This window comes from Dunckerocampus dactyliophorus, chromosome 15 (genome assembly GCF_027744805.1).
Source record: "Dunckerocampus dactyliophorus isolate RoL2022-P2 chromosome 15, RoL_Ddac_1.1, whole genome shotgun sequence".
In the NCBI taxonomy this organism is placed as follows: domain Eukaryota; kingdom Metazoa; phylum Chordata; class Actinopteri; order Syngnathiformes; family Syngnathidae; genus Dunckerocampus; species Dunckerocampus dactyliophorus.
The window spans coordinates 26,283,091-26,296,511 of record NC_072833.1 but is presented as its reverse complement, the minus strand read 5'-3'; the positions used below and the strand labels follow the sequence as shown (position 1 = coordinate 26,296,511).

The window sequence follows — 13,421 nt, the reverse complement described above, 5'->3', positions numbered from 1 at the left end:
AAGTGTGCAAAAAGAGTCCTTCAAGTGTGTAATAAATGCTGCGAATAAGGAGGGGAACTCCCAGGTCCAATGTCATCCCATGGTTCCGGTGCTCCTGGGGCTGGCCGGGTTGGACGAGTGTACACTCCAGGGGTCGTGTGGCGCCGGCGGCTCCTGGAGCATCTCCCGGGACGCGTTCCTTCCTTCGTCCCCGGGCTCCAGCTCCGTCTCCGGTTCGGCGTCGTCCTCCGGCACGGCCCTGGAGTCGGAGCCCTCGGCGGCGTCCGGCAGCCGGTTCCTCTTCTCCCTGTGCAGCAGGAGGCGCTCCAGAGGCACCGTGCTCTTCTTGGGCAGGAAGAGCGACGTCTGCGGCAGGTTGAGGCCCGCAGAGAAGACCTGGCGGGAGCCCTCCAGGTTGAGGAGGATGCCGGTCCGGCTGGAGTAGAACACGTCCCGGTTGTTCTCCAGGAGTTTGTGGTCGAACAGACAGTCGTCACGGAGACACACAGACTGAAAAACATCACACATTGTCTTATTTTTCATATATTTCACACCTATTTCTTCTTTTATATGTTTCTTATTTTCCAACATACACTTTCTTTATGAATCTCTTATTTTATTATTATTCTACGTTTCCTATTTGTCCTTTTACAAGTTTCTTATTTGACTTTTTTGAAGTTTGTTTTTCAACATATTCTTTCAGGTTTCTTTTGGAACATCTTTATTTTCCTCATAAAACTTATTATTCTTTCATATTTTGGGCTCAATATTCCTTATGTTATACTTTCCCCAGCTTTATTTTGCTAGACATTGAAATGTTGTATTATTTAAAGTAAAATAACAAACAGATGACATATTTATCTGATGTTTTGTTGTATCATGTCTCATAGAAGTTTTTATGACATTTTAGAACAAGTATATAAGTATATTTTAAATTAGTTTGTTTTCATGTTTTGCAATATTTTCTACTGGTTTGTTATCACTGGTGGTTGTTAAAGTGCTTTAAAAATACAGCTGGTATATATTGCTACATTTTCCTCCTTATATCAACTATATTATAATATTAATACGATATTATTGATATATTTATTGTACTTTCCATACATTCTTTCAACTTATTTTCCAACCAATTCTTATATTTATTTCTTTCATGCAGCCAATATTTACCTTATCAAGTCCTGTATTACCATTGAATTGGTCTTTCAAAAAAATGCTTTCATTATAAATATAACTTTGTGTTATATTAGAAGTTTCTTCCAGCGTGAAATAAAGGTGAAATAATGCTAAATAAAGGCAACTGACTGAGGTGAAGGGTGTTCCATCCAGGTCCATGCAAAGGTACCGACTGCTTTTCACGCCCAGGATGGCGAGACGTTCTCGGGTGTCAGCCTTTAGCATGATGACGCCTGCGCACAAACATCCAAACAACAACACGTGAATGAATGAATGAATGAATGATTGAATGAATGAATGAATGAACTATGAACAATAACATACTGTATGGACCCCTGCTGGTGGCCTTCCGCACGGTTCCGTCCAGTTTGATCTCCAAGTAGAAGTTGTTGAGCTCCGTAGAGGTCTGCAGATGGACGTACCTCCTCGGGTTTCCCCAGTTGGAGCCCACCAGGGGGGACGGGTTCGGGGCTGTCTCCCTGCCTGGGACTCCCTGCAGGAGGGCCAGCAAGGCGAGCATCCATCGGGTCGGCGTGGTCCTCCTTGCCCCACGTCTCCTGCGCTCCTCCATCCTGCAGCAGTCTGCTGGTGGAAGTGTGGTGAGGTTCTGAGGCTCTGCTCCTACTCTCCTGCTCTTTAAGAACTCGCGCTGTTGCCACTCCTGCTCCCATCCTTTGCGGGAAAAAACCCCAACAAACTCGCCCCCAAAAGCAGATGTGCGGCTTTGCAGCGGCGGAAGAGCCACTTCCACCTGGGCGTGTTTACGTCCGTAAACACACCACCACCCCCCACTCGGCAGCTCTGGTCTTGCGTTCTTATTTTTGGACTTTGTCATCATTGCCGCCCCCTTGTGGACAATATAGTCATTCTGGGCTGGAAATGTCATTAAAACAACAAACTCATTACTTTTTAGCAAGTTCCTCACATTAGGGAAAACATACAACTTATGTATATGTAATATATAGTATATGTAGTATACAGTACATGTGGTACATAGTACATGTACATAGTACATGTAGTATTTTGTATATGTAGTATACTGTATATAGTATGTAGTGTATAGTACATGCAGTATATAGTACATGTCATATGTAGTACTGTATATAGGTAGTATATGTAGTATATAGTATAAGTATATATTCCAGGTTGATCGTGCCAGGAACAAACTGTATGCTCGTCTCAAAGATAAAGATGAAGCCATGCAAGTCTAAGTACACAAGGACCTGTACAGTCAAACTAGGAATGGCTCATTAAATCAGTTTAAATCAGTATATATATACATGTACATATACATATACATATACATATACATATACATATACATCTACGTATACATATACATCTACGTATACATATACATATACATATACATGTACATATACATATACGTATACATATACATATACATATACACATACATATACATGTACATATACATATACATATACATATATATGTGTGTGTAGATCTATATATCTATATACATCTACATACACACACATATACTGTGTATACACACACACGCACGTGTGCACACGCACACGTACTGTGTATGTACATGTATACACTCCTGATCAAACTCTTAAGACCAGTTGAAAAATTGCCAGATTTGGCATTTTGCACATTTGGATCTTAATGAGGTTTTAAGTAGAGCTACAATATGCAACAATTAAACTGCAATAGGTTGTTTATCAGCTGATGAAAAGTTTAAGACCATCGCTCAAAAAATAACAAACTCTCCAAACCAGAACCAAAAATGTTCTCAGTAGGACTCAGTAATGAGGAGCTCCACCGTTCTTGTTCATCACTTCCAAGATGGCTTTGGGCATGCTTGATGCCAGTGTTTCCAGGAGGCTAGTGGGAACATTGCTCCAAGTGGTGAAGATGGCTTCACCAAGGACATCAACTGTCTGGAACTGATGGCCATTTTTATAAACTTCCCTTGCCATCCATCCCAAATGTTCTCTATGGGATTGAAATGAGGGGAACATGCAGGATGGTCCAAAAGAGTGATGTTATTCTCCCTGAAGAAGTCCTTGGTCAAGCCAGCATTGTGACCTGCAGCGTTGTCCTGTTGAAGAACCCAGCTGGTACCACACAGACGAGCGTCCTCGGTCATGAGGGACGCCCGCTGCAACATCTGCATCCGTTTGACGACCCCGCACCACCTGAAGCTCCGGTGTTCCACTGAATGAAAAAGCACCCCAGACCATGATGGACCCCCCTCCACTGTGCCGGGTAGAAAACATCTCAGGTGGGATCTCCTTGTCATGCCAGTAACGTTGGAAGCCATCTGGACCGTCAAGGTTACATTTTTTTCTCATCAGATTAAAACTTTGTTCCACCTTTCAATGTCCCATTTTTTTATGCTCCCTGGCAAAGTCTAAACGGGCACTTTTGTGGCGTTGAAGGAGACGAGGTCTTTGAATTCATTTTTTGTATTTTAAAGCCTTTTCCTGCAGATGGCGTCTGATGGTTATTGCGCTGCAGTCGGCACCAGTAAGGCCTTCATGTGGGTGGAAGACCGCCCTGTGTCTTGATGGACAGCCAATGGGATCCTCCAGCTCAGCGCAGGTGTGACTTTTTTTAGGGGGGGGTCTACCACTTGACTTTTTTGTTCCATAATGCTCAGGATCTTTCCAAACATTGAGAATGACAGTGGGAATGCCTGATAGAAAATGAAAATTTTGAGTAGATTTTGGCTTTTATAGCCTGTGGTCTTAAACTTTTGATCAGCTGATAAACAGCCTATTGCAGTTTAATTGTTGTTTTCAATAAATGACTTTTTCAAAATGTTTTTTGTCTCACTCCCCCTTCTTGTTTTGCATATTGTAGCTTTACTTAAAACCTCATTAAGATCCAAATGTGCAAAATGCAAATAGCAATTTTTCAACTGGTCTTAAGATTTTGATCAAGAGTGTATATAAACACACACACACATATATACTGTATATATATGCATATACAGTACATATATACACACACACACGTATATTCATACACATATACTGGGTGTGTATATATATATATATATATATATATATATATATATATATACACACACACACACGCACACACACACATATATATATGTATATATATATATACATATATATATATATACACACATATATACATATATACACACACACACATACATACATACATATATGCACATATATATATACACGTATACAGTACTATGTGTATACACACACTCACACACATATACATACTGTATGTGTGTGAGTATATATATATATATATATATATACACAAACAGCTCTGTCTCCTGTCTTTTCCTCATGGACACTGTCTCTAGACCAAACACCACCACAGTTTTGTACACCTTTCCTTTCATTTTAGCTGAAACTCTTCTATCACACATCACACCTGACACTTTTCTCCACAATGTGTGTGTGTATATATTGACTTTTTTGATAAATGCTTGTGTGAGTAAATAAAGGAGTTTTAAGTCAAAGGTTTCGAAAAACGAAATAAGTTTGACATTTCTATGTTTGAGGCGCTTGGACTGACCTGCGCAACACTTCCATTGTTTGGCCAGCAGAGGGCGTCCCTCCTATGGTGACATACTGTAAGTGTACGTGTCCTCTTTCCAACTGCACTTTGCTGAAAAAGCTTCTGCAACTGAGCAAAAAAGAACATTGATATTACATTTAAAGGGCATTGATGAGGGTAAACAATACATAAACAAAAAGAAAATGACACTAAATGACAATGACACATGACAATAAAACTCTCTTGAATCTTGAAAATATGCATTGCTGGACACAATATTAAGTACACGATATAATAAGTATCAATAATTGAATTAATTATAAATATATTTTATATTTGTTAAAGTATATATTTCATATTACTATATATATATATATATATATATATATATATATACTATATCTATTATAGATGATGATCATTTAAGCAGGCTACTGTATTTTGTATATCTGTAAATATATATTTGGGGTACTTTACTACATCTGAGTAAAAACAGATTAAGAAAATATTTTGTGTCCATAGATTATATTGTGCTCGGTATTTTGTAATTCCGGGGTGTGCAAAGTGCGGCCCGGGAGCCATTTACGGCCCGCAGCTATTTTTTTTATTGGCCCTCAGCCCAAAAATAGCCCAAAAATACAGTTAAATAAGAAAAGTTTTTTTAAAAAAAGCGGTAAAAATGGGAAAAAAGCAGTAATTTAACGAAAAATATTATTTTAAATATTAATTTCTTCCAAAATATCAGAATAAATTCATAATATTGAGGAAAAAATAGCATTAAGTTGAAATATTAGTGACCAAAAATGTAAAAATATTTTCAGCAGTTGTAATATTATGAAGGGCCACACGGTGGCCAAGTGGTTAGCATGTTGGTCACACAGTCAGGAGATCGGGAAGATCTGGGTTGGAATCTCCATTTCTGTGTGGAGTTTGCATGTTCTCCCCGTGTGTGTGTGGGTTTTCTCCGGGTACTCTGGTTTCCTCCCACATTCCAAAAACATGCATGTTAGCTTCATTGGAGACTCTAAATTGTCCATAGGTATGAATGTGAGTGTGAATGGTTGTTTATCTATATGTGCCCTGCCATTGGCTGGACACCAGTCCAGGGTGTACCCTGCCTGTCGCCTGAAGTCAGCTGGGATAGGCTCCAGCATACCCGTGACCCTAATGAGGATAAGCAGCATAGAAGATGGATGGATAATATTACAAAAAACAAAACAAAACAAGTAGCAATTTGAGAAAAATCAAGTGGGGTAAATCTCTTCTCAATCCCACTGACATACCTTCCATAGAGGAAGCAGAGTTTGAGGACACAAATGCGGACAGTTCCATCACCGTGGCTGAGGTATCTGGGGTAGTCAAAAAGCTCCCAAGTGGCAAAGCTCCGGGAGTGGACGAGTTTCGCCCTGAATTCCTCAAGGCTCTGGATGTTGAGGGACTGTCTTGGCTGACACGTCTCTTCAACATTGCGTGGAAGTCGGGAACGGTACCTCTGGATTGGCAGACTGGGGTGGTGGTCCCCCTTTTCAAGGAGGGTGACCGGAGGGTGAGTTCCAACTATAGGGGGATCACACTCCTCAGCCTTCCTGGGAAAGTCTATTCCAGGGGTGCTGGAGAGAACGTTAATCGAACCTCGGCTACAGGAGGTGCAATGTGGTTTTTGTCCTGGTCGCGGAACACTGGACCAGCTCTACACCCTTGCAAGGGTACTGGAGGGTACTTGGGAGTTTGCCCAACCGGTCTACATGTGCTTTGCGGACCTGGAAAAGGCATTGACCGTGTCCCTCGTGGTGTCCTGTGGGGGTGCTCTAGGAGTACAAGATTGGTGGCGCTACTACGTGCCACTCAGTCCTTGTACAACCGGAGCAGGAGCCTGGTTTGCATTGCCAGCAGTAAGTCAAGCCTGTTTCCGATGAACGTTGGCCTCCGCCAAGGCTGCCCTTTGTCACCGATTCTGTTCATAATTTTCATCGACAGAATTTCTAGGCGCAGCCAAGGTGTTGAGGGAGTCCAGTTCGGGGGCCTTAGGATCTCATCTCTGCTATTTGTAGATGATGTGGTCCTGATGGCCTCATCGGGCTGTGACCTGCAGCGTTTACTGGGGCGGTTTGCATCTGAGTGTGAAGCTTCTGGGATGAGACTCAGCACTTCCAAATCTGAGGCCATGGTTCTCAGTCGGAAAAGGGTGGATTGCTCCCTCCGGGTTGGGAATGAGGTCCTGCCCCAGGTGGAGGGGTTCAAGTATCTCGGGGTCTTGTTCACGAGTGAGGGAAGGTTGGAGCGTGAGGTCGATAGGCGGAGTGGCACAGCGTCTGCAGTAATGCGGTTGCTGTACCGGACCATCGTGGTGAAGAGAGAGCTGAGGCAAAGGCAAAGCTCTCAATTTACTGATCAATCTACTCTATGTTCCCACCCTCACCTATGGTCATACGCTTCGAGTCGTGACCAAAAGAACAAGATCGCGCATACAAGTGACTGCAATAAGTGGCTGGACTCGCCCTAAGAGATAGGGTGATAGGACGAGCTCTGTCATCCGGGAGAGGAGCCAGTCTCCCGGTCGCCTCCCTGGTGAGGTCACGACTCGAAGCTCATGATCATAGGTGAGGGTGGAAACATACAGTAGATTGGTGACATTCAAGATGTCGCTGTCCTATGGCGACTCGGTGTTGCTCTTTGTTTGTTTTCTGTTTTTTACGTTTTGTGTTATTCCGGAACCGTGAAATGGACTCATTCGGTACAACAGAACTGAACTCCTTCATATACGAGCCAGCATGCCGGCTTCACAGCCATCTGTCATGGATTTACCACCAAATCTCTCTCGAGGGCGACTGAAAAACCGGCCAAGGATGAAGGGAAAAAGAGGAGGGGGTGCTAGTCCGGCTGAGACACCGGGGTCACAGACTACCCCTGTCGAGTCTCATCCTACCCAACGTCCGCTCGCTAGCAAACAAGACGGACAAGCTCACCTCCCTCATCCTCTCCCAACGAGACTTCAACGCTGCCATATGCCTGACAGAAACCTGGCTGACCGCTAACATCCCGGATGCAGCACTCCAACAGGAGGACTTCACTTTCCACCGAGCTGACCACATGCGAGACTCCCAGAAGCAGCGCGGCGGAGGTGTCGGTTTCTACATCAACCCGAACTGGTGTACGGATACAAAAACCCTTTCGTCTGGCTGCTCATCCGACCTGGAGTACCTCATGGTGAGGTGTATCCCCTTCTACTCTCCAAGGGAAGTCTCCTCCATCATCTTGTGCGCAGTCTACATCCCTCCCAGCGCAGCGTCAGGGTCAGCCGCACAACAACTAACTGACCACGTCCTCACCGGTGAAAACTCCAACCCAGACTCGGTTGTTCTGGTGCTTGGAGACTTCAACCATGTCTCCATGAGAAAAACACTGCCCAGATGCAAGCCACAGATTCACATCTCCACCAGGCTGGACAAAACACTCGACCAGTGTTACTCCTCCATACCGGAGGCGTACCAGGCTCTAGCCAGAGCCCTGATTGTTGAGTCTGATCACAACACTATACTCCTCGTTCCTAAGTATAGACAGAGACTCAAGACCTCTAAACCAAAAACCATGAGGGTCAAGAGGCGCTCTCCGGAGGCTACAGATGTGTTACGGGACTGTTTTGATACCACTGACTGGCTGTGTTTGCTACTGATTCCAACAATATTGACTCTTTCACTGACTGTGACATGTCTTATATCTGCTTCTTTGAGTCTGTGTGTATCCCATCAAAAACTATTTCCATCTATAATAACAACAAACCCTGGTTTAACCGGGAAGTTAAGCGCCTCTGTAAGGAGAAAAATGACGCTTCTAAGTGTGGGGACAGAGAGCAATACAACCTTCTCAAATTCAGACTACAGAAAGCCATAAACACAGCAAAACACAACCACAGGAACAAACTTGAGGTGAAATTACATGACAACAACATCAAGGGGGTCTGGCGGGGCCTACAGGAAATCACGAACTATAACATGAAACATCACATCCTGGACTGTGACCCCTCCCTACCAGAGCAGCCGTTTTGATGGCACCAGCGCCCAGACCAGTGTCCCCTCTCACCCGTTAGGTGCGGGGCACACTCAACCTCCCCTCTCCATCTCAGAGCACGATGTGGGCAGACTGCTACAGCGTCTAAACACCAACAAGGCAGCTGGTCTTGATGGTGTGACACCAGCTACACTCAGGAACTGTGCTAACGAACTTACTGCTATTCTCAGCTACATCTTCAACTGGTCTCTTCACAGTGCTACTGTGCCTGTTTTAAATCAGCTATGATCATCCCAGTGCCCAAAAAACCCAACATCACATGTCTCAACGACTTTAGGCCTGTTGCTCTCACCTCCGTTGTCATGAAAGTATTTGAACGTCTAGTCTGCAGGCTCCTGTCACACATCGCATTGGACCCTCACCAATTTGCCTACAGGGCAAACAGGGGAGTTGATGATGCTGTTTCACTCTGTACTCACTTCATTCTGCAACACCTTGACTGTAAGTCCACCTATGGCCGTGTCCTATTCATTGATTTTAGCTCAGCCTTTAACACCATCCAGCCTATCAGACTGTATAATAGTCTCCTGTCCATGGGCGTCAACCCCCCACTCTGTAACTGGCTGCTCAACTTCCTGTCTAACAGAACACAGTGTGTTAAAATCCAAAACAATATTTCATCAACCAAGGTCCTGAACACCGGCGCGCCACAAGGTTGTGTGTTATCACCCCTGTTATTCTCCCTATACACCAACAACTGCATATCCAATTCTCCATCTGTCAAACTCGTAAAATTCGCAGACGACACCACATTTATAGGCCTCATACACGACGAGGATGAAACATCATAACGAGGTCAAACACCTAGTACAGTGGTGTGCAGCCAGCAATCTTACACTCAACATATCAAAAACCAAAGAACTCATAGTGGACTTCAGGAAAAAGGCAGGCCAGCACATCCCCATCTGCATGTATGATCAGGTAGTGGAGCGAGTTGACTCCTTTCGTTTTTTAGGCACCACCATCCATCAGTCCCTGTCATGGAACCTGAACACCAGTCTCATCATTTCAAAAGCTCACCAAAGATGACACTTTCTCCGACAGCTGAGGAAATTTGGGGTCAGTCAAACAGGCATGATCCATTTCTACCACGCCACAATAGAAAGCGTGCTTACCTTCTCCGTCCTGGTCTGGTATGGCAATACCACCAGCCAAGATAGGCAACAGCTGGAGAAGGTGGTACACAGGGCCTCTAAGATCATCGGCCACAATCTTCCCACATTAGCCTCACACTACAACACCAGAATTGCCAGGAAAGCCAAGAACATCACCTCCGACCCCACTCACCCAGCACACCATCTATTCACACTCCTACCATCAGGTAGAAGGTACCACAGCATCACATGCAAAACCACACGTTCTAGGGACAGCACCTACCCACAAGCCATCCGCCACTTGAATATGCGCTAACACTTACTGGACTCCACTACCGACCTGCTACCTCTTCTGCTTATTTTGCACGCTGTTACTCCAGCAGCCCCGTACAACCATGCACTTTTACCAATGCACTTTTTCAATGTTCGTACGCTGTCATTCCTGTCTTCTATGTGCTGTTTTTGACCCCTCCTTAGTTTTGTTTCTCAAGTTGTATTGTCGTGAAAGTATTGTCAAACTGTGAGCACACCAAATACATTCCTAGCAACTGTATACCTATACTGTTGATATGGCTAAAAAACTTGAACTTGGAAGTCTGGACTCCCCTGCTGAGACTGCTGCCCACGTGATCCGGACCCAGATTAGCGGAAGAAAATGGAGGAATGGATGGATGGATGTTAATCCAATAAAGCTCATTTCACTCCTGAAATATTACTCTGTCCATAAGTTATTCAAATGAAATTGTACTAACAAACACCCAATGATTTATTAACGAATGATGGAAATTGTCAGGGGTGGCCAAACTTTTGCATACAACTGTATATTTATATATCTTATGTGTTTATATACTCTATACACAAAATATGTCTTCCATGTGAGCGTGTGTGTGTGTGATGTAGCAGTGGGCATGAGTCCCTCAAGGTCAGGTGTTTTTTCCAATTTCACTTATATATTTTTCATGTTACAGCTTTCTTTATGAACGTTTATATTTTCCTCATCTTATTCTGAAACATTTTGGGCCAAATAGTCCTGATGTGATGTTGTTCCCCATCTTTATTTTACTAGACTTTGTTTGAAATGTTTTCTTGTTTAAAGTAAAAAACAGAGGTGACGTATTTATTTGTTTTGTTTTATTATATTTCACATAGCTTCTTATGTTTTAGAATAAGTGTCTTTTACTTGTGGTTCTTAGGTATTTTAAATTATGGTAGTTTGTTTTGATGTTTTGCTAGATTTTCTACTGATGGACTGCACTTTATCACCTGTGGTTGTTGTTCAAGTACTTTAAAAATACAGTTTGTATATATTTATACTTATTTTCTTCCTCATATGTACTATACTACAGAGTCAGGCAAAATGATCTGACACATTTGTAGGTTAAATAAAAGGCAAATAATGAAAAGAAACAAAAAAGTGTTTTTATTTTGGAAAAGTACATATAATGCCATTTTTTTCATATAATGCCATTTTGCTTTGTTTCTTTATAATGCCATTATTTTTCCTTTCTTTTTCAGTTGCTGCCATGAATTGGACTGGTGAGCATCGCGCTTTCATTGTGGAAACATTTATCAAAACAAACGAATCTGTAACTGCAACACAACGAGCGTTCCGTTTGCACTTCAGTCTTGGTAGACATGATCCCTACCAGCTCCAAACACCATCTTGTTATGGTCACCAACTTCACAGCTACTGGATCTGCATTGAGTGTGTGGACAATAATGGATCCCATTTGACTGATTTCATTTTTTTTTTTTTTTACCCCTGTCCTGTCCAGCCTTCAAGGCAGATAGAATTGTAGATCTAAATGCCTTCAAGTGCTCAACAGATTTACTCTGCCAGGGAGAAGTGTGATATACACTTATAAGAGAGGGATAAGAGGGGGACAAAAAAAAAAAAAAGATAGAGACAAGGACAACAGCAGCAACAACAATTGTGACAACAAGAACAGAACAACAGAAACATACAGAACTACATCAGCAAATAAATGTCTGTGACAACTATAAAGACGAACAAGGACATCAGGACAAAGGACAAAACAATATCAACAACCACAATGACAACACTGTCAATGACAATCATACATAATAGTAGTCATGAAATGATGAACTATGATAGTGATCACAATGACAATACTGCATTGAAACAGTCACACATAATAGTAGTAATGAAATGATGAACTATGATAGTGATCACAATGATAATACTGCATTGAAACAGTCACACATAATAGTAGTAATGAAATGATGAACTATGATAGTGATCACAATGATAATACTGCATTGAAACAGTCACACATAATAGTAGTAATGAAATGATGAACTATGATAGTGATCACAATGATAATACTGCATTGAAACAGTCACACATAATTGTAGTAATGAAAATGATTATCCATGATAGTGAACAGAATGATAATTACTGTAATGCACATCATTGTAAAAAAAAAAACTATAGTCATACTGCTGATATCACCGTCGCTGTAATAAAACCAACAACATAATAACACCCTGGTTAACTGAGTGAGTAATGTGGGGAAGTACGTATGTACTGTGAGTGTGCATATGTACAGGTATCTCTGTATGTGGGGAAGACTTCATATACAGTATATAAAGGTGCAAGAATGTGTGGCCGTGTAATTGTCACTGAGAATGTCACTGATTTAATTTTTAAAACATAATGAAACAGAATGGCATTATATGTACTTTTCCAAAATAAAAACACTTTCTTGTTTCTTTACTTTATTTGCCTATTCTTTAACCTACAAATGTGTCAGATCATTTTGCCTGACCCTGTATAATATTTATATACTTTTACTATATTATTGATATACTTATTGCATTTTCCTTACATTTTTTCACTTATTTTCCAACCTTTTCTTATAGTTCATGGAGCCGATGAAAGTAAATACCTTTTTAAATACCTATCAAATATACATATTACCTTTCAATTGGCCTAAAAAAATCCCTTAATTTGAAATATAATAAAACAAAATATACATGTATTTGTGTTATATTTCCTACTTGATGCACAGTGATGTGAAAAAGTGTTTGCCCACTTCCTGATTTCTTATTTTTTTGCATGTTTGTCACACTTAAATGTTTCAGATCAAACAAATGTAAATATTAGTCATTGACAACACAACTCAAATCAAAACGCAGTTTTTAAATGAAACTTTTTATTATTAAGGGAGAAAAAAAATCCTAACCTACTTGGCCCTGTGTGGAAAAGCAACAACTGCAATCAAGCGTTTGTGATAACTTGCAGTGAGTCTCTTACAGCGCACTGACCTTAACTGAGGCAAGTGAGGCCTGCATTTGTTTGGATGTTGTTGTGGGGTCCTTTGTGACTTCTCAGATGAGTTGTCGCTGTGCTCTTGGGGTCATTTCAGTTGGCCGGCCACTCCTGGGAAGGTTCACCACTGTTCCATGTTTTGGCCATTTGTGGATAATGGCTCTCACTGTGGTTGGCTGGAGTCCCAAAGCTTCAGAAATGGCTTTATGTTTTTTTTCCACACTGATAGATCTCAATTATACTTGTATGTTGTGTTTCAATAGGGGGGTGCAATCACTTTTTCCACACAGGGTCAT

The 13,421-nt window shown here is 41.9% G+C and overlaps 1 protein-coding gene across 1 annotated transcript; it reads right to left on the bottom strand.

Annotated features, from left to right (window-relative positions):
• Positions 1-72: 72 nt before the first annotated feature.
• Positions 73-1,672, bottom strand: fgf23 (fibroblast growth factor 23). The gene is made up of 3 exons (XM_054753241.1): positions 1,477-1,672; positions 1,282-1,385; positions 73-489 (listed from the first exon to the last, which is right to left on the bottom strand). Exons 1-3 carry the CDS (start codon positions 1,670-1,672, stop codon positions 73-75), a joined length of 717 nt encoding a protein of 238 aa, XP_054609216.1.
• Between the last annotated feature and the right edge of the window lie 11,749 nt (positions 1,673-13,421).